The sequence below is a fragment of the Zootoca vivipara genome, chromosome 2 (assembly GCF_963506605.1).
Source record: "Zootoca vivipara chromosome 2, rZooViv1.1, whole genome shotgun sequence".
In the NCBI taxonomy this organism is placed as follows: Eukaryota; Metazoa; Chordata; class Lepidosauria; order Squamata; family Lacertidae; genus Zootoca; species Zootoca vivipara.
The window spans coordinates 27,730,420-27,757,419 of record NC_083277.1 but is presented as its reverse complement, the minus strand read 5'-3'; the positions used below and the strand labels follow the sequence as shown (position 1 = coordinate 27,757,419).

The 27,000-nt window shown below is 44.7% G+C and overlaps 1 protein-coding gene across 1 annotated transcript in view; it reads left to right on the top strand.

Annotated features, from left to right (window-relative positions):
* The window catches only part of TAFA4 (TAFA chemokine like family member 4), an 84,513-nt gene that overhangs the window by 46,367 nt on the left and 11,146 nt on the right, over window positions 1-27,000 (top strand). Inside the window, exon 3 of the mRNA XM_060271023.1 lies at window positions 19,719-19,874. Within this exon, the coding sequence (XP_060127006.1) occupies window positions 19,719-19,874 (156 nt within the window). The remainder of the gene's footprint in view (window positions 1-19,718; window positions 19,875-27,000) is intronic.

The window sequence follows — 27,000 nt, the reverse complement described above, 5'->3', positions numbered from 1 at the left end:
AAAACTCATCTTAACGTTTAGCCATCAGTCTACTGCCGTTCACCTGTTCTTTTATTTGTGTGCATCATAGAAGGATATCAGGATCTTTTGATTCTGATTTTAAACAAAGAGCATTTGCATGTTGCATCTGAACTGTGGTTTTAATGCTAGTGATTGAGAACACACCAGGATCATGTGTGGGGAGCTGTAGTTTGTTTAAACATGGATGTACTTCCTGTGGCCAAAAACAAAGAGGTAGCAACAGGAGGGAGAAGTTTGCAAACCCAGTGCTCATGCAAGCACAGAGCAAGAAACCATGGTTTCCTGCTATGTCAGAACTAGGCCACCAACTAGGAGCCATTGACAGACTTCTACCTTCTCTTGCTGTTGTGACTGTTTTTCAGAGGCATGGTGCTCTTGGTCTCGGAAGTGGTGTACAGGCCTTATGACTTGCAGTAATTGATAGCCCTTTCCTCCACGAATAGGTCTCTTTTTAGAGCCATCTAAGCCAGAGGCCATCACCACATCTTGTGGCAGTGAATTCTGTAATTCGCCTCAGGCGCTTCTCTTCTCACCCAAATTACTTGAAGTTCTTTGTAAGGATTTCTGTCTAATATGCATGTGTTAGATTGAATGGGTTTTCAAAGGAGGAGGAAATAGGACTGTGCCCTTGTCAACCTGAGAAAAATAATTTGGCTTCTTCCAAGGTATCACCATTATAAGCAATATTGTAATTCTAAAACTTGTCCTTATTTTTTAAAATCATTTTTATACCACTCTTGATTTAAAAACAAACAAAACCAAGATGGTTTGCAGCGCATAAATATCCATGGTATGGAACATGCTCTCTGCTGAAATGTGAAAGGTCCTATCTGTACTGGCATTCTGCTGGCTTTTGTTTACACAGGCACTCCCTTGAATTGAGCCTCCTGTTTTAATTGCCATGTTGTTTCAGCTGGGTTGTTTTATTGTCTCTTTTAATTATGGGTGTTCATATTTTAATGTTTACATAACGTTTTTTTATACTTTGTTAACCATCTAGAATCCTGTTTGGCAATAAGTGGAATGAATATATAACAACAACAATAAATATCAAAACCCAATAATTACAGTAAATACTGCAACAGCTGCAGTAGCTGGATAATTCTCAGTAGCTTATTATTGAAAGCCTAGTTGAATAAATGCATTCTTAGGAGGTGCCAGAAACTCAGCAGAGTTAGCACCTGCCTTATTTCAAGGCGGAGATGATTCCACGTGCCAGCTGCCACAGCACAAAGACCTGCCCCACAGATGGAAAGTCAAGTGGACTCTTGTAGGCTGTGACACAGCCAGGAGGGCCCAGTATACCTGAAGGAGCGTCTCCACCCCCATCGTTCTGCCCGGACACTGAGGTCCAGCGCCGAGAGCCTTTTGGAGGTTCCTTTGCTGCAAGAAGCAAAGTTACAGGGAACCAGGCAGAAGGTCTTCTTGGTAGTGGCGCTCACCTTGTGGAACGCCCTCCCATCAGATGTCAAAGAAATAAACAATTATCTTATGTTTAGAAGACATCTGAAGGCAACCCTGTTTAGGGAAGTTTTTAATGATTGATGTTTTAATGTACTTTTAATTTCTTTCTAGATGCCGCCCAGAGTGGCTGGGAAAACCCAGCCAGATGGGTGGGGTAAAAATATTAAATTATCATCATCCTGAGGTCTCACAAATCAGGCAGGTCTGTATGGGAATAGGGGCTCCTTAAAGTAACCAGGTTGGAAATTGTTTTAGGACTTATCAGTGACAGAACCTTAAACCTGGTTGAGTAGCAAGTTGGCAGCTAGTACTGTTCTTTGAATATGTCACGCGTTCACATTGTTGCTCCAGTTAACAGTCAAACTGCTGGGTTTCTCTCAGGCTGCAGCTTCCAGATCAACCTTCATTTATACCAGCCATCCTAGAAAGGTGGTTTATAAACTATAGGTTCAATTTCTCACACGCCCCTCCCCCCCAAAAAATGCTCCTCAAAAATTTGTAAAATATTTGCATTTGATTTAACATTGCAATACTATTGAACTTTTCACAGTTGTTGTTGTTTAGTTGTTTAGTCGTGTCCGACTCTTCGTGACCCCATAGACCAGAGCACGCCAGGCACTCTTGTCTTCCATTGTCTCCCACAGTTGGGTCAGACTCATGTTCGTAGCTTCGAGAACGCTGTCCAATCATCTCGTCCTCTGTCGTCCCCTTCTCCTAGTGCCCTCAATCTTTCCCAACATCAGGGTCTTTTCCAGGGAGTCTTCTCTTCTCATGAGGTGGCCAAAGTATTGGAGCCTCAGCTTCAGGATCTGTCCTTCCAGTGAGCACTCAGGGCTGATTTCCTTAAGAATGGATAGGTTTGATCTTCTTGCAGTCCATGGGACTCTCAAGAGTCTCCTCCAGCACCATAATTCAAAAGCATCAATTCTTCAGCAATCAGCCTTCTTTATGGTCCAGCTCTCACTTCCATACATCACTACTGGGAAAACCATAGCTTTAGCTATATGGACCTTTATGGCAAGCTATAAGGCAAGGTGATGTCTCTGCTTTTTAAGATGCTGTCTAGGTTTGTCATTGCTTTTCGGCTGCAGGAATGGCTGACCTGTTTTCCATCCCTCCGACCTTCATGAGGAATTTGGCGGTTGCTAGGGGAGTAAATGGCAACCCCCCTACCTCTCCGGGGGTTACGGAGAGGGCCCGCGGGCCTGCGATGCCCCCAAACCCACCCCGGCTGTTCAAGGGGTGGGGGGGGGTGGGGGCTTGGGCCGAGAGCACTTATGAAGTGTTGGAACTCCCGGACGCTAATCTGCATGGCGGGATCTCCATGATTAAAGAAGATAATTAGGTTTAAATTCATGGACATGCTTCAGAAGGAGGGGCAGAAGCTCTGTTTACTGCCAAGGAATTTACGCTGCTGAGGGTGAGAAGTCGAGGCTGTATTTTATCTGGAAGAAGGATTGATGGGGACGGAACGACAAGGGAAGCAAGTTTTTTTATTTTTATTTTATATACTCTACGAGTTACTTCATACCTTCCTGGACGTGATGTCCTTGCTTGTTTGGAACAAACGAGAAATAAAAAAAAAGATCTGTGTGAGTAATGAACTTCATAAACTATTGATATTGAGTATATTTTTTGAAGATGTAAAACTGTTGAAGAGAGAAGCCCCCCTCTAATTGGATAGTAGGAGTGCCTGGAAAGCGTTCGGAGGATTTATGAGGTGTGACGCACTTTGAATTTGAACAGCGACCTGAAGCTAAGTTCAGCTATAGGGCAAGGAGAGCCACTAATTTATCAAGAGTTTGTGCATAATGTGACGGCTGGGTCTTCTGCCTGGAAAAGCTGTAAATTTTATAAAGATCGTTAATCTACAAAGCTATGAGAAGAAAGCGAAAGTGATTTGAGCTTTCTAAGATGGCGCTGCTCCGTGTTGAAAGACCGACGCAACAGGGACGCTCCAGATCAAGAAGATTTATGGGGAGGCTGGACTGATTAAAACTCACACAGGAGAAAGAATATATGTGAAATCTCGTTTGATACTTATCTCAGCAGCTGGGGAAAAATCGGATGAAAGAAGAAAACATCTTTGGGATTGTAGGGGAAAGATCGGGACTATTATAGATTTAGAGTGACGATTTGGACTTTAGAAAAAGACGGCAGTGAACAGTTGCGAGGAATCCCCAATTTTTTGAAGCATGGGATCCCCGAAAATTTTAGATGATTTGGCATAACATTCAGTTTGATTGATATGTATTTGTATAATTTGAAATAATGGATGTGAAATAATTGTTTTTTAATTGGAAAATTAATAAAAATAGATTTTTTTAAAAAAGGTTTGTCATTGCTTTTCTGCCAAGAAGCAGGCGTCTTTTAATTTCGTGACTGCTGTCACCATGTGCCAGTGATCATGGAACCAGGGCTGGTGCTAGGGTTTTTTGCGCCCTAGACGAGATCACCTTCTGGCGCACCCCCCCATAAAAATTAAACCCTTGAGGTCCCTTCCAACTCTACAATTCTATGATTCTGTCCCGGTCCACTAGTCATGCAGGCCACGGTTTAACAACCCCTGCTTTTAACCCCAAAGAGCAACAGGTATCGTGACCTTTGGATGTCATCTGATCAGGTCCTTGTCCAGGAGCAAATACAGGAACCCTGTAACTTTGGCCGCTTTTTAAATTAAACTTCAGAGCCATATAACATTACAACATGGATTCTAATATAAGCCTGTGAGAAACTGTGGGCTGCTTTTATGATTCTTGCAGCATTATCTGTCTCTGGTGATGATTTTATGTAGCTCTTGATTCATGGCTGCAGAATGGGATCCAGTGGAATGTAAAATGCCAGTTATGTTTTTAAAGCCATAATTCAAGAACGGCAATAAAGGAGAAAGGTTCGTTTCCTCTCCACTTGCATCTTCACACATGGGCCTGCATGAAAAAGAATATATAAGCATTCAGTCTTTGAATAGCCATGCAAGCAAGGTGGCAATATTAAACCTTTGAAAGTGTTCTTTCAGATTTCTTTTTAAAAAGTTTTTTGGGCTGTTTAGACTTTATGGGTCATTATTTTATGGTAAACAAGTGGATTTTTAAACTTGAACAGTTGGGATATTGTTCTCATCCGTTTCATCTGAACAAGCCCAATTGTTAAAAGCGATGCAAGGCCTGCTGTAAAAATGAGCAAAACTCTGAAAGTAATTAAACAGCATTTCCAAGGCCGAAGGCCTTTCCAGAGGATTAATGACTAGCTGAGAAGCACTTGATAGCCTCCACCCAGGACATTAAGCCAGCCTGATTGCTTGAAACATCTTCCGGCAGTCCAGTCATCTTAGATTTTAATGCATGCCTCTCATATTAAAATGTCATTTCTTGTTTCCAGACAAAGTAGATTGCTCTCGACGAAGCCACCTCTGCTGCCTTTGCAGTTCTATAAAATGCATTTGCAGATTATCACATCGTTCTTGATGAAGGAGGAGAGAGAGAGAGCAGTTGCTCATGTTGTTCCTCTTGAGAAATCAAGAATAACTATGGGCTCCCTTGTGCTGATCTTTGCTACCATTCATCTTGATTTGGTGCGACTTTAGCACACATCTTTTTTTGCCTGCAGTGTCTGCACAAGAAGCACATCTCAGAGGCGGCGTGTTCCATTACGAATTCCATTATGAATTCAATTATTCTCGAAAGAATCCCATTTTGAGAAGAGATCAAATCAAACTTCTAGTGTTACAAAGTATGCACTGAATTATCTTTTTAATTAATACTGGGACTTCTGTGGCTCAGTCATGTCCTTGTGCCCTCCCTCAAAAGCATTTGTCAACTCCCCTTATACAAAAGGTAATGCATGTACTCAGATGAGCCAGTGTTCCACTGGTTTGTTTATAGATAATACTCAATTCTTACTTGTTCATCTCTTGATCCTTTTGTCCCAGGACTTTTTAAATGGATGATTTGCAGGGTTAAGTAGCAGAGTGGCCATTTAATGTATCATCATCACCACCATCATCATCAACTAACAAATTTATAGACTGATTTATGGCATAAAGCTGTAGGAAGAGATTTACAGGGTGAAAATAGAATAAAACACAGAAACACAAACTCTAAGAACAATAAAATCTATTCAACAAACTCTAACCCAATAAAGCCATCTAAAACATGAGAAAACATTTCATCAAATAGAAAATTGATCTTCCATAAATGACTGGGTTATACCTCACAGAAAGCCTTCCTAAACAAAAATGTATTTAGTGGGCACCTAAACACCACCATGCTAGGTGCCTGTCAAATTTAGGCTGGTAGCAGATTCCAAAGAGCTGCAACTGAGACACTAAAAGCCCAGTTTTTAACACAAGCAACATGCACTTCAGGGGCAGTGCCCCATATCATGGGCAAGGCAGTCTCCTAGATACCTGGTTCCAAATTTATGGCTTTTAATGGGCTCAAGGGTAGAGCTGAGTGGGATGAACTAAGAGGCAGTGGGAACAAAATGAAGGGGATTTAATAATGGATGTATGGCTCAAGATAGAAAGAAACAAGATCACAAAGTGGCTAGGACTCTTTTCTCAGGTGTAATACAAAAAAGATTTCAGATGCAGTTCTACTAGAAGCAAGTGAACCATTTTATCCAGAACTTCCATTGGCCAAGTGGAAGTGAGGGTGGGCGGTGCTTTCAAGCTTCTCCACCTCCTTTGCAGGTTAAAAAAAAATCAGGGAAAATCTCTGTCCAGTTTGGGGACATGTGTGGCTGATCTAAACCATTCTTTCTGAGCCAAACCATTAACTGGTCTTTCTCTGGTATACCCCTGAACCAACCACTTCCTTGATTCCTACCAAGATCAGAGCTTGGGCATTTGCCAAGACAAGGCAAGTGAGATCTCTGAGGCAACAGGAGAAGAGGTATCAGACATTTCATCTCCCTCTCCGGTGGTGGAACTAGCTCCCTGATATTGTAAAGAGAGACCCAATATATTTTTGGGTTCGGGACATCCAGAAGCCCTAGTATTGCACATAAATTTGGTTTTTGCTTCTAATGGAAAGAAATTTGGTGGCCTTAGAGAGAGGTATGTGAACAGATTTGTTATGGTCACTTAGTGGGAAGAGGATACAAACCATAGAGGTTTCAGTTTATATTAATGCCTTCTGGAATGTTGTATCCATCCCAGAGCTTTAGGGATAGGGGGAAGTATAAAACCAAATTAAACACATTAACAGATTCAGAATCATAAGAAATGCATAAGGGCTTCATGTTGAAACTACGTAGCAAAGAGCCCTGCACCCTTCATACCTGTTCTTTTAGAGCAACCATTAGGACCCATGAAATTAGTAAAAAATACCTAGACAGCATCTTAAAAAGCAGAGACATCACCTTGCCGACAAAGGTCCTTATAGTTAAAGCTATGGTTTTCCCAGTAGTGATGTATGGAACTGAGAGCTGGACCATAAAGAAGGCTGATCGCCGAAGAATTGATGCTTTTGACTTATGGTGCTGGAGGAGACTCTTGAGAGTCCCATGGACTGCAACAAGATCAAACCTATCCATTCTGAAGGAAAACAGCCCTGAGTGCTCACTGGAAGGACAGATCGTGAAGCTGAGGCCACCTCATGAGAAGAGAAGACTCCCTGGAAAAGACCCTGATGTTGGGAAAGATGGAGGGCACAAGGAGAAGGGGACGACAGAGGTTGAGATGGCTGGACAGTGTTCTCGAAGCTACCAACATGAGTCTGACCAAACTGCGGGAGGCAGTGGAAGACAGGAGTGCCTGGCGTGCACTGGTCCATGCGGTCACGAAGAGTCGGACACGACTAAACGACTAAACAAATCATGACGCTGATCTCTATTCAGAATTGCATTGTCACCTGTATACAATAATGTCCAAGATGAATCAAACTGAACCCTTAAAATAAGGGCACTGGAACCTTGAAATAAGATCACAAAACATTGTAGGAATGGATGTCACACGTACAGGGCATATTTTGGAACTGGGCCAGCTCCCGGCACCCTGACAAAAGAGATACCTACTTGTGTATTAAGTTCTAGCTGACCTAAGCCGGCAGAGATGTCATTAGTTTTATTTTTCATTTCTTATGGGTCACTTCCCACCCAATTTCTATTTGTATACAACAAGTCTCCACCTTGCCTGCTTGGAGCACCCACTACTGTCAAAGCCGCTTTGATTAATCGACCACTCCAATCCAGTGCTGTGCTCCTTTTCTTGGTGAAGCTTTTGGCTCGTATCTGATCTAAGGTCACCCACGCTACTTATTTCCAGGGGACTTTAATCTCCATACAGATGTGGCCTCTGACACCCACCAAAGAATTTAGTGTGCTATACAATCTGCTCCTGTGTTGTCAGCATTTTCCTTTGCTGGTACATATGAAAGGTCATGGTTTTGATTTAGTTAACTTCTTGGGTCTCTCATTACCAGAACTTGAGGTCGCACACCTTGATTTCAAATACACTTCTAGTTTATTGCACCCTTATGATTCCACACCAATAAATTGCTTGTAAGACGCAGGTGGTTTCCTCAGCTTGTCACTTTTCAGCATGAAGGGTAGCAAAGTGGATCGGTATTTGTTTTCCACCTATAATACAAGCACATGGTAAATATAAATAAAATCTCCACACCTTTGTCCTGCTAGGAACCTCGTCCCTGTCAAACTGTTCTTTTTTCTTAAAACTCCTTCTTGATATGCTTCCACAAAGATTCTGGACTTCCCAGCCTCTCCCAGCTCACTAAGCCCTGTTTTCAGTTTACTGGAATGCATTAGTACTGGCACTATAAACTTTTTGAGTGCCACTGTGTCATACCTGTGAGGGGGAAAGAGTACAGAGAGCCCCCCCCCCATCCTGAGGAGCAGCTCCTCCACCAGCAGCGGCACCAGCGGGGAGGGGGAAGAGTCCAGTGAGGAAGGAGGAAGTCGGAGACGGGGCTCTGGCAGCATAGGAGAGCCCCTGCTGCACGTGGGAGAGGAAGAGAGAGAGGGGGAAGAGGGGGAGAAGGAAAACATGGAAAGGAGACCCTTTTTCCCTCCAGTTCCGGAATTACGCAGGAGGAAACGCGGGAGGAGATTTGGGGTGCCCAGACTCTTATGTTGGAAGAAGACGCGGAGCGCGCCATTCCAGGGTTCTGGGTTAGACTGAGAGGATGTATAGCTCTAGCACTGTAAATAGCCTGCACTTAATAAAAGCATGAAAAGGCAAAGGTCTGGAGAGTCGTTACTCTAGAGTAGTCGCAACGCACACCCTGTGACAATACCATTTAAGAGGTTAACCAACAGCAGACTGCATTCCACCCAATTTTAAGGACCTTGTTCTTCAACATGCGAATTTATAGCGATCGCCTCCCACTTTCTGTCCTTCCCTGATATCTCACAGAATTCACTCTCTATGATCTTCTCCATTCCTACTTCTCAGCTGCACTAGCTTGCCGAGTTGTGGCACACTGATTACAAGATGCTTTGAGGCTATTCATGAGCTGGTCTCTCCTGCAGAAAAGCTGTGCCATTCAAAGAAAGAGCTGGAAGCTTTTGTTGCTTGGGAAACGATTGGGTGTCAAATGGGCGGGAGAGGAAACCCACCAGCTTTCGTTTCGGTTCATTCTTTTTGAAACGCTCTGCCTTGGAGCACTTGACTGCAGGCTGCAAAACAGGTAGCTGACATTGGCAGCTAGACCGTTTGCTGAATGGATGGCTTTTGGCATTCAAAGGTTGTAAGCAGTTTTCCAGATCCAGAACAGGGCCATTTTGAAATCTGAACATGGGTGAGACAAAGGCATGAAGAGCGATTGTGCTGACTCTGGGCTTGCTCACTACATCAAAGTATCAAAGAGCGAACATGAAAAATCATCCAAACAGGGGAGACTGCAAATTATGACAGCTTGGTAGCCAAGTGCTAGCTTTTACTAGCCCGCCATGACAATGAGTCACTCTAGAGCTCCCAGTTGAGCAATGCTCATTTCATCTCCTCATTAATAAACCTTCGTAAAACCTTTCTGTTTAGCAGGGCTTTTGGAATACAAATAGTTTTAAGGTCTCCATTGATTTGTGTTTTAACTTGCTTTACTGAACAGTTTTTTTTTTTAAATTCCTGGACAATGTCTACTTGTTCTAATGGCTGCCTTGCCCCTTTTTGTATTTTGTTCCTTATAGTAAGTTTGTTGTTGTTACCTTGAGTTTTTAAAGGAGAGATAGAAATGTTTTAAATAAATAAAAAGAGAGCCTGAAATGAAATATTTCCCCACAGGGGAATTTCTCTGTCCCTTTAATCGTTTCGCTTGCCTTTTCCTGCACCATTTCCAGCTCAAAAATATTCTTTTTGAGATGAAGCAACCAGAACTGTTTGCAGTGTTCCAAGTGTAATTAAACCATGGATTTGTGATAAGGCAGTACAATACCAACAGTTTTATTTCCCCTCCTTTTCCTAATGACTCCTGGCATGGGGTTTGCCTTTTCTGCATCTGCCACAGGCCGAATCAACATTGTTGTCAAGCTGTTCTCCACAGCCTCAAGAGCTCCACACACTGGATTGATGTTTCCATTGAGTTATCCATTACTACCCAAAGGTTTTGGTCTATCATCACCAGTTCAGAGCCTGCTAGTATGTAGCTAAAGTTGGGTTTGTTTGTTTGTGGTCCCTACTTTACTCTTACTGACACTGAAGCGTATTTCCCTTTGGATTGACCATTTCCCCAGTTTGGAGAGATCCTTTTGGAGTGTTTTGAACTCCGTTTTGTTTTTAACACCCTGAATAATTTGGTAGCATCAAACTTGGCCGTCTCACTGTTCACCCCTGAATCTAGGTTATTCCTGAGCACGTTGAAAAGCAGCAGTTCCCACAACTTAGCACACCTCCACTGTGACAACTGTATTCCTACTCTCTGCTCCTTGTTCTTTAACCATTTATAAAGTTGAGCTGCCTTTAATGAGCGACTTTGTCAAAAAGCCTTTTGAAAGCTGAAGGGTATAATGTCTGCTAGATCATCTTGTATCCATATGCTTGTTAACACTCTCAATGAACTCTAAGAAGTTAGTGAAATGGGGCAGAGCTTTGCAGAAGCCACGTTGATTCTTCTCCAGCAAAACTTCTTTGATCAGGCGATCTGGCTGTGTCTTTACCGCAAATGAAAAAAAAAATTCACAGGGTTTGTGTTGAGTTGGCATGGACGGGCACCTCCTGACAAGCCCAGGGTCTTAGATGGGCCCATCGGCATACGTACCACCCCCACAATGCCCAGCACTGCTGCTACCTGCAACACCACACATATTGCCACTGTCAATCATGCACCTCCATCATTCCTACTGGACTGGGGCTTCATCTGCCCTCTACATGTAGAGTTGTATAATCCCATTTTAAACAGTCCTGGCTTCTCCCAAAGAACCCTGGGAATTGTTAAGGGTGCTACGAGTTGTTAGTTGACTTCTGTTCCTCCACACAGAGCTACAAGTTCTTTGGGAAGAGGGATTGACTGCTGAATCACTTTGAGAATGGCTGTTCTGTGAAGGGAATGGGTGTGTGTGTCTCCTAACAACTCTCAGCAGACTTAACAAACTACATCTCCCATGATTCTCTGGGGGAAATTACGACCATTTAAGTGGTATGATACTACTTTAAGTGCATTGTTGTTGTTGTTTAGTCGTTTAGTCATGTCCGAATCTTCGTGACCCCATGGACCAGAGCATGCCAGGCACTCCTGTCTTCCACTGCCTCTCGCAGTTTGGTCAAACTCAAGTTAGTAGCTCCGAGAACACTGTCCAACCATCCCTTCCTCTGTCGTCCCCTTCTCCTTGTGCCCTCAATCTTTCCCAACATCAGGGTCTTTTCCAGGGAGTCTTCTCTTCTCACGAGGTGCCCAAAATATTGGAGCCTCAGCTTCAGGATTTGTCCTTCCAGTGAGGACTCATGGCTGATTTCCTTCAGAATGGATAGGTTTGATCTTCTTGCAGTCCATGGGACTCTCAAGAGTCTCCTACAGCACCATAATTCAAAAGCATCAATTCTTCAGCGATCAGCCTTCTTTATGGTCCAGCTCTCACTTCCAGACATCACTACTGGGAAAACCATAGCTTTAACTATATGGACCTTTGTCGGCAAGGTGATGTCTGCTTTTTAAGATGTTGTCTAGGTTTGTCATAGCTTTTCTCCCAAGAAGCAGGCGTCTTTTAATTTCGTGACTGCTGTCACCATCTGCAGTGATCAAGGAGCCCAAGAAGGTGAAATCTCTCACTGCCTCCATTTCTTCCCCTTCTATTTGCCAGGAGGTGATGGGACCAGTGGCCATGATCTTGGTTTTTTTGATGTTGAGCTTCAGACCATATTTTGCGCTCTCCTCTTTCACCCTCATTAAAAGGTTCTTTAATTCCTCCTCACTTTCTGCCATCAGGGTTGTGTCATCTGCATATCTGAGGTTGTTGATATTTCTTCCGGCAATCTTAATTCCGGCTTGGGATTCATCTAGTCCAGCCTTTCGCATGATGAATTCTGAATATAGGTTAAAGTGCATATAAGTTAAAGTGCATAGTGCAGATATTGCTCAGATTGGTAGAGTGAGATGAATTTCTCTTGCCTTCCCCTCACCTGTTTCCTTGTACTCTTGTCAACTGAATGCCCTGATAGGACACACCACATGCCATACCACATATAAGACCCAGCCAATGATATCTTGTTTTCTCCCTTTTGGCACTTCTCCTGCACTTCTCCATTTGTTAGTTTCTCCAACCGGCTCTCTCCCCCTCCCCACATTACTCTCTGCAGACAGTTGTTTTGAAGTGCCTCTGACTTATGTGAGACCGCAGCTGTCATCTTCCAGCATTCAGCTCTGTGGTGAAGCACAATGCTCCCATTGCTGTAATTTATCTGCACTTTAGCTTTCAATGTGAGTTGTTTCAGTTTCATACAATACCTGCCTTAAATTTACCCGGTGCTCAGTGATCATAGTATATATCCGTGTTGATACCAAAATGCATGTGCAGGTAAGGTTGGTGCTGGCAGGGGGGTGGGGGAGAGCTATTGCCCGAGTGGTGAATCAGTTGAATGGCACATATCTCATATCCAGGCCTAAGCTTTTCAGTGACCACTGCAAGCAAACCAAGAACAATGGCTTCACTCAAATTTTGCTTTAAATGCCTTTCTGAGAGGAGAATAGGAGCAATCAAGGGGATATTTGATCCCACTGCAGAAAAAATAAAAATAAATGATAGTCCAACCAAACTTACCAATAAGCTTCCCAGACTCTGAGCAGTGAGAGATCCTGGGGGTTACAAGTGCTTTTCCAGGATCCAGTTCCCTGGGAAAGAAGATCACGGGTATCTTTAGGGGAAATAGGGTGTTGGGGGAGGGGTAGTACCTCTGGCGGGAGAAACACCATGCTCCTTCTGGGGTAGTTTGTCCACCTTTGGTCCCCACCCTACACTCAGCTCTCACTTGTGGCTCCCAGAAGCTGTCAGCATACAACAGTGAGCAAACCCCAGGAAACTGCTATAACTGGCTGGCTAAATCAGGTGAGTTTAGCCAATGGGTCTCAAACCCTTGGTGATTTAGGGACATCCCCTGCATACAAAGACAGGCTCTGGCAGATTGAGCAGATGAGACCAATACTAGGTTCAATGGTCAAGAAGGCAGTTTCTGCACATGATGTGAGGGGCAGATGGGGCTTGTCAACCTGGGAGGGTAGCCCATCTAGGAGAAGGAAGGAAGACTTTGATCCTAAACCTCTGCTGTCTTGTGGGATATCTTCAGGAGAAGAAAGAGCTAAGGAGTTGCCTCCTTCAAACAACTCCTGCAGCCAAGCTGGTGCGAAACGTATTGCTCTGCTTTCCTTAGGACGACATCAGTAAGGCTGAGATGGGGGTCTTGTTGACTGGGCAGTCCAGGACCTCCACACACACTGCCCAGGATTGTGTACCAGAGAGGTTACTTCGGTGCTGCTAACACACCAGTTTGACTTCAACTCCAGAGGTACATTCCATTGTCTCTTGAGACAGATCGATGCCAACAACAATATACCACCTGAGCATAATGCGTACATCATCAACATCCCCATAGATCTTGCTTCCCCTTCAGGTATCCATGAGTGCTCCCAATTCCAGTGCAGAGCAAACACATCTCTCTCTGCACCTCCAGCCTGCTTTAAGGATCACACCTAGCAACAACTCTGGCTATTTATTGTTCTTCTACCTAGGATCCCACAGCCTCCAGCCAAGGATCTCCCATCTTTCCTGGAGAGCACCAGCACTTAGTTCATTCTTTGATGTGCTGATGAGCACTTAACTGGCCTGCCAAGCCATTACCTGGAGGAAGGAATTGGTTTGACAAGCTTCTCCTTTTACTGTATATTCTATCCTCAGATACAGGATCACGAGGTCTGGATCCAGGATTTCATCCAGACTGACACCCCCAGCCCGTATCATTTCGCAAGCACGCTAAGACCCAGTTCGTATGCTAGAAGCTGTGGTTCATATGAGAAGTGCAATACAATTTTAGAGAAGTCAGTGAAAGAAGATATACAGCCCAGTTTGTTCAAGTTGCCACGGTGGTGCCATGCTAGTTCCTGCCTTGTCTGTTACACTGCTTAGCAAGCAGGCCACTATCATAACATCACGACAAGCACAAATATAGATGTAAGGATAATCTCTAACAATGAAATCAGTTCCACTTAAATAGGATCTTCCAAAACTGATACATGATACAGTGTAAGATCTTCTAATCTACGGTAGGCAGCACTAATGTTTCATTGTAATTATATTTTCATACCCCTTTTGAGTGTCTGGAGGTCCCCATGGATTTTGAGGGTCATTAGGACAGGACCAGAGGCTCTCATTTTTTTAAAAAAGTACAGGCATCCCCCCCACTTATGTGGGGGTTACGTCCCAGGCCCCTGTGTGCATAAGCGGAATTGTGTAAAGCTTCTAAATACCTATTTTTCGCTGCTCTCCAGCTGTCTCTCCACTCCAGACCAAAATATATAGAATTTAAGGTCTGGAGATGGCTGGAGGCAGTGCGGGAAAGCAGCTGCTCCTACATTATCTCACATGTCAGCAGTTTAGCAGGGGGGCTGAGCGGCCCAAACAAACCCCACTGCACCTCTGATCTCCTTGGGACTTCCTCCACCCTCACTGGTGTCCTCTTGGGGCTCAGGGGAGAGTCTCCACATGAGCCATGAGGACTCTCCAGCTCTCTTCCTGGCTTGATTCTATTTATTCCCCCCCCCCCAGCACCGCATACCACACGAGTGAATAGAATGTGCATAAATGGGAGGGATGGCTAATGTTGTTATGTGTTCCTCACTTTCCTCAGTGGTGGCATCCCAGGGGCACTCTAATAAGTTTAGTTTCCTTTGGAGCACTGCAAACTCCATTGGTTGTAGCCAGGGCTGGGTGTAGATGAAGAGAGGCCCTAGGCTACTCCATTTGTGAGCCCTCCCCCAATCCCCCACCCTCACGACTAGAAGAAAATGGAAGTGTTATAAACAAAATTGAGTGAAGCGAAGGATAATGATGGGTATTTAAAATTCTGCAATTCTCAATTTCTCCTCTAAAGGACATAAGATGTTTTTGTTAACTTGTAGCAACATCTAAAGGTAAAGGTAAAGGGACCCCTGACAATTAAGTCCAGTCACAAACAACTCTGGGGTTGCGGCACTCATCTCGCTTTCAGATCGAGAGAGCCGGCGTTTGTCCGCAGACAGTTTTTCCGGCTCATGTGGCCAGCATGACTAAGCTGCGTCTGGCGCAACAGAACATCAACACCAGAGCAGTGCACGGAAATGCCGTTCACTTTCCTGCCAGAGCGGTACCTATTTATCTACTTGCACTTTTGGGCGTGCTTTTGAACTGCTAGGTTGGCAGGAGCTGGGACAGAGCAATGGGAGCTCACCCTATCGCGACGATTCAAACTGCTGACCCTTTGATCGGCAAGCACAAGGCTCAGTGGTTTAGACCACAGCGCCACCTACTTAATATAAACAGATCTTTGTCTACTGGAAGCAAGCAGAATCCTAAAAGCTGGCAGCAACCTTGTAGGTGCTGCACCTAAAGCCAGCTCACTGCTATAAAACTCCCTGCCTCTGATTCTCTCTTGGAAGCCAACATGCAACCTCCTTCAGACTTTCTCTGTCCCATTGACAAAACCGGAGGGTGCCACTTTTCCAAACTTCCGCATCAATCCCCCTCTCCCACAAATTGGAATGCTTCACCAAAATAGAGGACAAAAGATGACACAGGTTTTCATAAAATTTGTATATGCTTGTATATGTCTTGATTAAAATTTAAAAGCAATTACTGTAATTTAAATAGAAACCCATTGCATCACTCCATACTGGGGAGGAACGTGAGCAGATGGCCTGTGTTCCCGTTAAGTCCGCTTACTATGTGTTGATGGGGGAACTTCCAAGCTCCCCCCCCCCGTCTTATGGTTATGTACCTTTACACCAGATTTGCCTTGGTCAACCCTTCAAATAACACCTGCAAACAGAGGATTGTCCTCTGCAATATAAGAGTCCCTGTGGGTTAAACCACAGAGTCTAGGGCTTGCTGATCAGAAGGTTGGCGGTTCGAATCCCTGCAACGGGGTGAGCTCCCGTTGCTCGGTCCCAGCTCCTGCCCACCTAGCAGTTCAAAAGCACATCAAAGTGCAAGTAGATAAATAGGGACCGCTCCGGCGGGAAGGTAAACGGCATTTCCGTGCGCTGCTCTGATTCGCCAGAAGCAGCTTTGTGATGCTGGCCACATGACCCGGAAGCTGTCTGCGGACAAACGCCAGCTCCCTCGGCCTATAGAGCGAGATGAGCGCCGCAACCCCAGAGTCGGACACGACAGGACCTGATGGTCAGGGGCCCCTTTACCTTTTAACCGGGAATTACAATCTAAAAACTTGAAAGAAGAACTCTGACTTCTCAGGAATCAAGGAAACATCTCCTTCCATTAGCTCCTATTGAGGAAACATCAGCCAGTCATCCTTGACTATGAGAAAGCCATCTGCCTAACGGAATAGTCTCCAGTCTCCATAACAACATCCATTCTTTATAGTCATGTTGTTGTTGTTTGCACAATTTTAATCTTCCGTTTATTAACGCTTGATAGTGTTCGCTGGAAGATTCTAGGGATTGATCTTTCGGAACGGAGAAGGATGCAGCCGTGATCTCTTCTTATTCATTTCTCAACTTACAGCGCCTCTGTTTCCCAATGGAGCCCTTTTATTGCTATTACTTAGGTATCAGGCGCTTCCATGAAAACACACAGCCTGCCAATAAACATAATACAGTGGCTGTGAGAGACACTTTTATGCTGTGATCAACATTTTCCCAACTTCCTGTAAAATGCATTATGCATCTCGCAGCTGTAGCATATTTTGTTTAAAAGTACAGTGTGGGCAGGGGAGGGTGGAATAAAACCTTACATTTTTTTAAAAATACATTATTCAGCGTGAAAACAGAAGACTACATTTCCCCTTGCATAGCTTTCAGCCCACCAACCTTGGTCTGCATGCCAGTTAACAGATCACACCTTATTACAGATATGGAAGTTTAAACCTCCCCCATTAAATAAATTCAGACAAGACTCAAATTTTGGTTTGGTTTTTGGCAGAATTTAGGACACAACTTTATTGATTACATCAGGTGAGTGGTTGCATAGGCTCTGGTTCGACTAGCTCCCTGCACCCTTGCAGGTAGCGCTGACCCAGGGCAGCAGCATAGGTCAGCCTAGGGTGAACACCTGGAATGGCGGAAAGCCGGGGTCATGCTTTGTCCACCACCCAGATGTCCCCCTGAACTCAGGCACTGGCACAACCCTTCGCAGGGTTGACCAAACCATTGAGTCCCTGGATTCCTTTAACAGAATACCCTTCACATAGGGATGGTGAGAGCGTTCCCCCATCCCAATCACCTGAACCAGAGCCTATCCGCCACGAGAGCACCCGCTGCTCTCCGCCAACCACTCACACCTGTAACCAATCCATTAACTCTGCTGACACGGAAGCCAGCCATAAATCATTCCCAGTCACAGACAGATGAACCCCACCAAGCCTGTAAAGGGACGCATTGCAATAGGTAATACCCGGGTGATGGATCACCCAAGGCCAGTTGCTGCCTCACACTTGTGGCTGGGATTTTCCGAAGGCTAGTGAGGCAGCAGCGAGCTCTGGCTCAAGGGGCCGAAGCCCTGTGGGGCAAAGCCCCTTGGGGGGGGGGATGGGGAAAAGGCAAGGTGGGGATTAACGGGGAGGGGATAATTGACTAAAGGAGAAAACAGGGAAAATAAAGGGAATAATGGAAACAGATCACCGTAATCATCAAAGATAGATCGCTCTCTCTTTCAGCTCGCAGCGGACACGTTGCTGGTGTTCTGATGCACTGACCAAAAGAGGAAGCTCTGGGTCATGTGCATGGGCATATATGGGTCCCTTGATCAGTTTGGCTAGCGTCCTATTGGCCTGATTAAACCCAGCATCAAGGGACCTACCAATAGGGTGTTGTGGCTATCCATTCATACCCACTCACAACACAGGGTTTGGTTGCCAGGTCGCACCGAAACATGTGCCCTCTTTGAGGAACGACACGATTTATAGAGGCAGAGGATCCCAGTGGCTTGGCCTTGGATCTCTGTTTAAATCCCAGAATGGCATGACCCTGCATTATTTTGGGCAAGTTGTCCGTCCGCCCCCCGCCATGTGATTAATATTAGTGTTATAGCATGCACTAATAAGATAAGATGTTATAGATTGTGGGGGGAATTCCCCCCTAGAAACTAATAACCCTAGAAATTAATATATGATAGGAGTTTGATTATTTGGGATGTGAAGAGAGAAATACCAACTGCAGAGGAGTTCCTGAGCTAGCTTATGCAAAAACAACCTGACCAAGTTAGGGCCATTAAGAAACAACACAGGCCACTAAGAGCCATTGGCAATACATTGGGCTCATGCTTTCTAGTCATGGGACAAGCAGAAATGTAGATAGGCCCCAGTGGATTCCTTTACATGCCTATGTAGAAGTAAGTTCCATTGATTTCATTGAAGCTTGTTCCCAGGTAAATGTTAGCAGGCTTTCAGTGCTTATTACACACTCCTATCTTCATTCAGAAATAAGTCCTTTGGAGTTCACTTTCAGCTCAGTGGGTATAGGGATGCAGCCTTAAGTACTGAGCTCTCATTAAAGTTTCCTTTGGCGAGCAGACAGCCTTGACATTTTGTTCTGTGTAAATGAAAGGCAAGAATAAAAACCCAACAAAGGACATTGCCACAGTTATCCAGTGGTGCACTTACCCGAACAACTCCAGGATGCTAGCCAGATTACCGTAACTAGCAACACGTTTGGAAGGAGGCCTCACTAAGGTAGAACTTTCTTGCACATAAGATAGGAAGTGCTTCTGTTTGATGCCCCGGCAACAAAACAAAAGCAAGCAATACTTTTGGCTTAACCAAGCCAGATATCCGTTTAATATGATGTTTTATAATACATTCCTAACTCTGAACTCAGTGGGACTTACTTCTGAAGAGATGTATGGCTGTTCAATGCTGTAAGGTTAGTGACGGGGGTTGTGCCATGAATCCCAATCACATTGCTCCTATGAATTGTTTTATTGGTTGTGAAAATGAGATCTGAGAGTGTCAGTGTGGGCATGGCTGTGATAAGATTGCCTAGAATTTGTCACTAAACTGATTTTTTTTTAAGAGGGGGGAGGTTTTTTTTGCCTACTCTGTGCCTACTCCAACAGAGATCCAGGGAGTCCCAAATGTTGGATGGCTTCCTCTGGAAGTGAAAAACAAAGTTGTTTACCAACACCTTTTCCTCCCATTCTTGCTGTTCTGATTTTCACTATGTATTCCCACCCGACCCCAGTTTGGTTTAAATAACTGGATTTTATTGATTACGATGGGTTAAATCCAACAGTCACTGCATGAGCAGAATGATGTCTGCTCATGCAGTGACATTTTTCCTTTCCCTGCATCATTCCCCCTACCTCGCAAAATCTCCGGAGGGTTGAGGGAAGCTGCAGAGCAGATAGGAGGTGTGTGGCTCAAGGCAGGGAGGGAGTTGAATGAGCCGAAGTTGTTCTGTTTCCACTGTGACTTCACAGGACCCCACTCAGTGTGTTGCACTGCATTTTCCATGTAAACTTCTTTGATAATTTGTCGCAGAGGTGAAAAGCAGCATATAACTTCTCCAAATAAACAAACAAACAGGGTGCCTTTGGTAACCAACCGCAGTTGGCTCAGCAGAACGTCCCTTTGTCATCAACAGGCCACCACCAAGTTAAGCAAGGGACGTGCGAAGTGGTGGCAGTGCATCGGTGCTGCAACAAGAACAGGATTGAAGAGCGGTCGCAGACGGTCAAGTGCTCCTGCTTCCCAGGTCAGGTGGCTGGCACAACAAGAGCGCAGCCCTCCTGCGTCGAAGGTAAGCAGCTTCAGCCCCATTTGTCACATCGGCTTAGAAAAAACCCCAAAATCTCCTTGATGGTTTTGATTTCCTGCTGTCTGGAAGGAAAGAATAATCCTCCCCTTTGTTAAATTTGGACACATTTCTCTTTGTTAATGATAATGAGTATGTGCCTAAATCATGGTGTAATTAATCTCCTTTATGTACTCACCCGTTTGGTGCCAGGAAGATTTCTTGGTGGGTTTTATTACCTTTCTTGTAGTTTTGAACAGAAGATTTTAAAGCAGAACTGGAACCAAGGGAATTCAGTTCTCACTTTGTTGTTCTACCAGGGAGAGGTAGGTGATCCTTGTGCCAAGCAAGGGCAGATCAACCCATAGGTTAACTACGCTATGAGGGTAGCCTCAACCAAAATCAGATCAGGGCTATAGTTCAATTAACAGTGAGCTGTGCTGTGTGGTGAGTGGGCCTATCCTTGCCCTTATGCTGGAATTTTCCTGAACACATTTTCCTTTGCCAATAATTATAATAAATATTTGTGCTTTTTAGAATATGAGAAACAGAACTCTCAAGCTATACATAGTATTCCATTTTGGGGGTATTGTTTGTTGTTTAGTTGTTTAGTCGTGTCCGACTCTTCATGACCCCATGGACCAGAGCACGCCAGGCACTCCTGTCTTCCACTGCCTCCCGCAGTTTGGTCAAACTCATGTTCGTAGCTTCAAGAACACTGTCCAACCATCTCGTCCTCTGTCGTCCCCTTCTCCTTGTGCCCTCAATCTTTCCCAACATCAGGGTCTTTTCCAGGGAGTCTTCTCTTCTCATGAGGTGGCCAAAGTTTTGGAGCCTCAGCTTCACGATCTGTCCTTCCAGTGAGCACTCAGGGCTGATATCCTTCAGAATGGATTTGGGGGCATTAGTAGACCTGTTTTGAAGAAGGGTTTATTCACTCTGTGAATTAACCACACTCCTGACATCACACAATCCAGGGCCACATTCACACCGTACTTTTAAAATGCTGCGGTGCTACTTTAAAAGGCCATGGCTCTCCCTCCAAAGAATCTTGGGAATTGTAGTTTTTTTAAGGGTCTGAGAATTGTTAAAAGGTAAAGGGACCCCTGACCATTAGGTCCAGTTACAGACGACTCTGTGGTTGCGGCGCTCATCTCGCTTTACTGGCCGAGAGAACTGGCATACAGCTTCCGGGTCATGTGGCCAGCATGACTAAGCCACTTCTGGCGAACCAGAGCAGCGCATGGAAATGCTGTTTACCTTCCTACCGGAGCTGTACCTATTTATCTACTTGCACTTTGATGTGCTTTCGAACTGCTAGGTTGGCAGGAGCAGGGACCGAACAATGGGAGCTCACTCAGTCATGGGGATTTGAACCGACCTTCCAATCCGCAAGCCCTAGGCTCTGTGGTTTAACCCACAGAGCCACCCGTGTCCCTCTGAGAATTGTTAGGAGACCATGTAGGATCCCAGGGCACATTTCATTAAATCTCAAAGCCATGTGCGAAGCTTTTAAAAACACACACAAACGAACAGATGTTATGATGAACATATAAATCAACAACAGCAGCAATTGTGACAAGAACGGGAGAATGAAAGCCCCTGAAAAGATCAGATACCTAAAGGCAAATGAGGATGGGGGAGGGGAAGCACAATTTTGGTTGCTTGGGTACAGATGTCATTATTGCTACTATAACGGAATATATGCAAGCCTGGTTTTAATTGCTGGTAATCATCACAGTAGTGCTTGGTCAGGTAAACATCCTGATATCATTACTATTATTAGAATTGCTGCACTGGTTCTATCCATGGCCCCTTTGATGAAAACATGAAGGTGTTCACTTCCTTGGGTTAAATGCATGTTTATGGCTGAAATTTAGCTTGCTGAAGAGATTCAGGAAATTGCTCAATATTTCACTTTTCCTTCCTGTTCCCCCCAGCAACTACACAGTAGCATATTTCCCTTTTTACGGGATAGCTTTATGTTAAGAAATGGCACCTATAAGTCTTAATTAGGGTTTCTGTCAGCTCACCAGTGGAAGGAATCTTAAGATGTAAAATGCGGTGAGATTTACATTTAAGGAAAGCAGTGCAATGTTTTAATAGCCTGCCGCTAATTAATATTGACATAGAAATCATATTTGTTAATCCACACGGAAGAGACTTATCTTCAATTTTCATTGCTTTCCACACAAAACCATGACCTTTAAAAGTGAAATAACAAAAAGCCCCGGGTTTTTCCTAACTTCCCCTGACGTTTTAATTCTGCGAATTAACCCATAAATAAATGGAAACTCACAACAAACACCCCACACCCCAAACACTGTAATAGCACCATCACCACCACCAATTTGTACAGACATAAAATCCATGTATGAATTGTATTACTGCGCAGATTAATTCAGAAGAGAAACCAAATGTGCCTTGAAGCCACTATAGATGAGCAGATGCCTCACTGCACTAAATAAGTGGGGCAAGATTATTGGCAAGTGGATTTTGAAGGAGGGGAATAAATTTGTCAGCACTGGGGCCCAGGAGAAGCCAGCAGGACAAGACAACAGGGAAGGAGCCGAGGAAAGGAGGTGTGGCAGAGGGATGGAACGTCAGCTAGAAGGGCTTAGGATGAGCAGAGTCATAGAATCATAGAATTGTAGAGCTGGAAGGGACTCTGAGGATGATCTAATCTAATCCATGGGTAGGCAAACTAAGGCCCGGGGGCTGGATCCGGCCCAATTGCCTTCTAAATCTGGCCCGCGGATAGTCCAGGAATCAGCGTGTTTTTACATGAGTAGAAGTGTCCTTTTATTTAAAATGCATCTCTAGGTTATTTGTGGGGCATAGGAATTTGTTCACCTCTCCCCCCCCAAAAAAAATAGTCCAGCCCCCCACAAGGTCTCAGGGACAGTGGACCAGCCCCCTGCTGAAAAAGTTTGCTGACCCCTGATCTAATCCAACCCTGGACCAGGTTAATTCTGTGTCCAGGGCGGCTGTCTACCAGCTCCATCTGGTACGCAGGCTGAGACCCTACCTGCCTGCGAACTGTCTCGCCAGAGTGGTGCATGCTCTGGTTATCTCCCGCTTGGACTACTGCAATGCACTCAACGTGGGGCTACCTTTGAAGGTGACCCGGAAACTACAACTAATCCAGAATGCATCAGCTAGACTGGTGACTGGGAGTGGCCACCGGGACCACATAACACCAGTCCTGAGAGATCTACACAGGCTCCCAGTACGTTTTGGAGCACAAGTGTTGGTACTGACCTTTAAAGCCCTAAACAGCCTCAGTCCTGTATACCTGAAGGAGCATCTCCACCCCCATCATTCAGCCCAGACACTGAGATCCAGCACCGAGGGCCTTCTGGCGGTTCCCTCATTGCGAGAAGCGAGGTTACAGGGAACCAAACAGAGGGCCTTCTTGGTAGTGGCACCCGCCCTGTGGAACGCCCTCCTAGCAGAAGTCAAGGCAATAAGCAACTATTTTAGTTTTAGAAGACAACTGAAGGCGGCCCTGTTTAGGAAGCCGCCCAGAGTGGCTGGGGAAACCCAGCCAGATGAGCGGGGTATAAATAATAAATTATTATTATTATTATTATTATTATTATTATTAGCACTGCAATGCAGCTGCCTCATACGGGGATCAAACCTGCAACCTTTGTTTTATCAGCACCATGCTCTAACCAACTGAGCTATCCAGTCCCCTCTACTTCCAAGAGTACTGGATGCCTTTTCCTCTTCTACCTTGGCCGTCAACAGCTAAGGCATTTTTGTTTAATGCAGCCACCCTCCTTCATTGAATTTATGCTGCTCTGTTCCATTTCAGAACTGTTTTACATGTTTTATAACTAGGTTAATTTTTTTATCTCTTTAATAATTGTATATTCCATTTGTTGTAACGCACCCTGGGACCTCACAGTGAGGGGCGGGTAAATAAATAGTAAAGGAGAAGGGGTGATTTGTGCCTTATGCCTGCTGGATCAGACGAAAGGCCTCATTCTGATCTCCCAGCAGCCAACCAGGTGCCTATAGAAAGCCCACAGGCACAGTAGCCCTCTTGCACTCTTGCTCCTCAGCAACTGGCACTGGAGTTAATATAGACATCACAACAAATCTAGCTTTTAAGCAGTCCAAATTGGTAGCCATCACAACACCTTGCAGTAGTCAGTTCCATATTTTTTAACTATGTGATGCATGAACAAGTACTTCCTCTTGCCTGCCCTGTATGTTCTTTGGAAAGCTGTTTGTTCCAGCCTTTTGCAATAAATCCCTAGCTGTGTTTGGGGCGTGTCTTTTTGTCTTCCGCTGTTGCTTCCATCCTTCACCCTTGGAGGCTGCGCTAGTTGGATATAATCGCACAACAGATGGGCTTCTTGAAGGGGAGTGAGAGGGAAAAGGTTGTGTAAGAGGAAGTCTTATATTTATCTGATGATCTAACACAGTCGATTTAAACCTCTAGTGGGAAAACCCCCGTAGCCATGAGAACAGAGGTAAAATTGTAGAGTTATTAGGGGGCAGCTGGAGAGCTCCTGCGCCTGACAGACCCACCTGGGTCCTCCGCCATGTACTCCCATCCGACCTCACTGTATTATGTTGTGCTATCCAGGGTCATAGGCTTCTCCAGCCTTTTGCTAATGATTCTCCCACAATATGGAATATGGTGATGTCGCAGTGCATAAGGCTGGATACCAATAAATGGTGGAGACATCCTTTAACATGTCCCATGTTTACCGTGGCATCAAACCAGTTCTGGGCACCACAGTTCAAGAAGGATACTGATAAGCTGGAACGTGTCCAGAAGAGGGCAACCAAAATAGTCAAAGGCCTGGAAACGATGCCTTATGAGGAACGGCTTAGGGAGCTGGGTATGTTTAGCCTGGAGAAGAGAAGGTTAAGGGGTGATATGATAACCATGTTCAAATATATAAAAGGATGTCATATAGAGGAGGGAGAAAGGTTGTTTTCTGCTGCTCCAGAGAAGCGGACACGGAGCAATGGATTCAAACTACAAGAAAGAAAATTCCACCTAAACATTAGGAAGAACTTCCTGACAGTAAGAGCTGTTCGGCAGTGGAATTTGCTGCCAAGGAGTGTGGTGGAGTCTCCTTCTTTGGAGGTCCTTAAGCAGAGGCTTGACAGCCATCTGTCAGGAATGCTTTGATGGTGTTTCCTGCTTGGCAGGGGGTTGGACTGGATGGCCCTTGTGGTCTCTTCCAACTCTATGATTCTATGATTCTATGATTCTAACCTTCCCATAACGAATGGCGTCCCTGAGCACTGTGGATGTGGCCGTACCCAAGGTGGTATGGTGCTACCTTGGCACTCTAGACCTCCTTCCCTGCACCTACAAAATTTATTGCATGAATATGCTACTCAGGAGTTGGGTGGGAGAAATGTTTTTCATGAGCTGCCCAAGCGTTTGCTATTTGAAGACTTCCTTCAGATATTTACATATTCTCTATGCCACATAGCCTCTTCTTTTATTTAGAGATTAGATTTGCCTTGATGCTTACGTTTTTCATACTGTATTATGTGTGCATGCAACTCAGATTTAATTACTCAATATACGGTACACACACACGCACATATATGTATGTATATGCGCTGAATGCTAAGCGATGACTGCACATTTTATGCTATGTCCCCTGCAACACTAAAGCAGGACTTTACGATAGACAATAAATAGATATTTACTAAAATGTGCATCAGCGTAGGAAAGGCTTTTGTGACGATATCCTAATTGCAGGGGTAAACTGGACATTACATCTATTTTGTCAAAAACAAATCCTTGCTGAAACAGTTTGGTGCCTGTGCTTTAGATTTCAATAAGAAAAGCATTAAGAATGCAAGAACCAGAGGTATAAAAGCAGACACCCCTGTATTTCCCCCTGTAGTGTGATGGCTTAGCATACTTCATTTATACTGTAAGCACCGAGGTAATTTATTCAGGTACTTTAGGGCAGAAACCCATGCATGTCCATTTACAGTTTGCAATTTTATTTTTTATTTTTTTGTGATCTAACCCAACCCTGTGGAGGCTTCCATGCTGCAGAAGCCTGAAGGAGGTTTTTAATTAAGCTTGTCTCCGCCTGGCCCCACTTGTGTAACTAATTATTTTCAGTATCATGAAAGACTTTCATTATTCATTTCCCTTTCAAAGAGCTTACCCCACCCCCGACTTGCACTGTGTAACTTGAACCTATTTTGTAAATGATTTTTTTTAAAAAAAAGAAAAACATAGCTGTTTGGCTTCTTTGGGATGATTTCATTTTACTCCCTCTCTATCAATAAATGTAGGCTATAGTCATCCTTTTCCATATACGGCAGTGGAAATACCTAGAATGCCCCCAATATGCAGGGTTCACAGGCTTTAGATGGAGAAGCCGTCTTAGAAACTATGATAGCTGGTGAACCAACTGAAGTTGGTAATGGGTGCTCCAAGCCACCGAGGTTACCTGGGCTTGTAAGTGACATGGCTCTAGAAGCACACCTGAGTGATACACCTGGTCCTTCAGAGAGAATCCAACACTATCCAGGGCAGATGAACAATGCAATTCCTAGACTTGGGGACCAACATAGGGTTTCTGACTTGTCAGGTTTCACCCTGATGCAGCCCATAGCTACAGTTAGGCACCAGTTTAGGACATGCATGGTGTCTCCTGATTCAGATGTTACAGATAAATAGAGCTGAGAGTCATCGGAATACTGGTGAGACTATGCTCCTAATCTCCTAATGACTGCCTTTGGTGGCTTTGTAAGGACACTAACTAGCACTGGGGACAAAATCATGCCCTGTGGCAGGGACAGACTTTGGTAATCTTTTGTAGTATGTCGCCCTGTGCGAGGCCAACATTTGGCATTGCCATATGGATTTTCTCAGTTATAGATCTTCTCAGTGCCTGCTTGGCTCAGAGACCTGTGCAGGGGAACTGCCTGCACTGCCCTAAATCAAGCACCCTGCCAGGGTGCAAAGGCACAGGCACCCAATACTCATATAAATAGGAGTGAGCACCTTAAAACAGTGTCTCCAACTCACAGAGATGGTCCAGGAAGGTCCTGTGGTTAAACATCTCCATTGTTGTTGAGAGATCAAGGGCAATGAGCAGTATCACACTCGTCCTGTTCCTCTCCCTTCCCC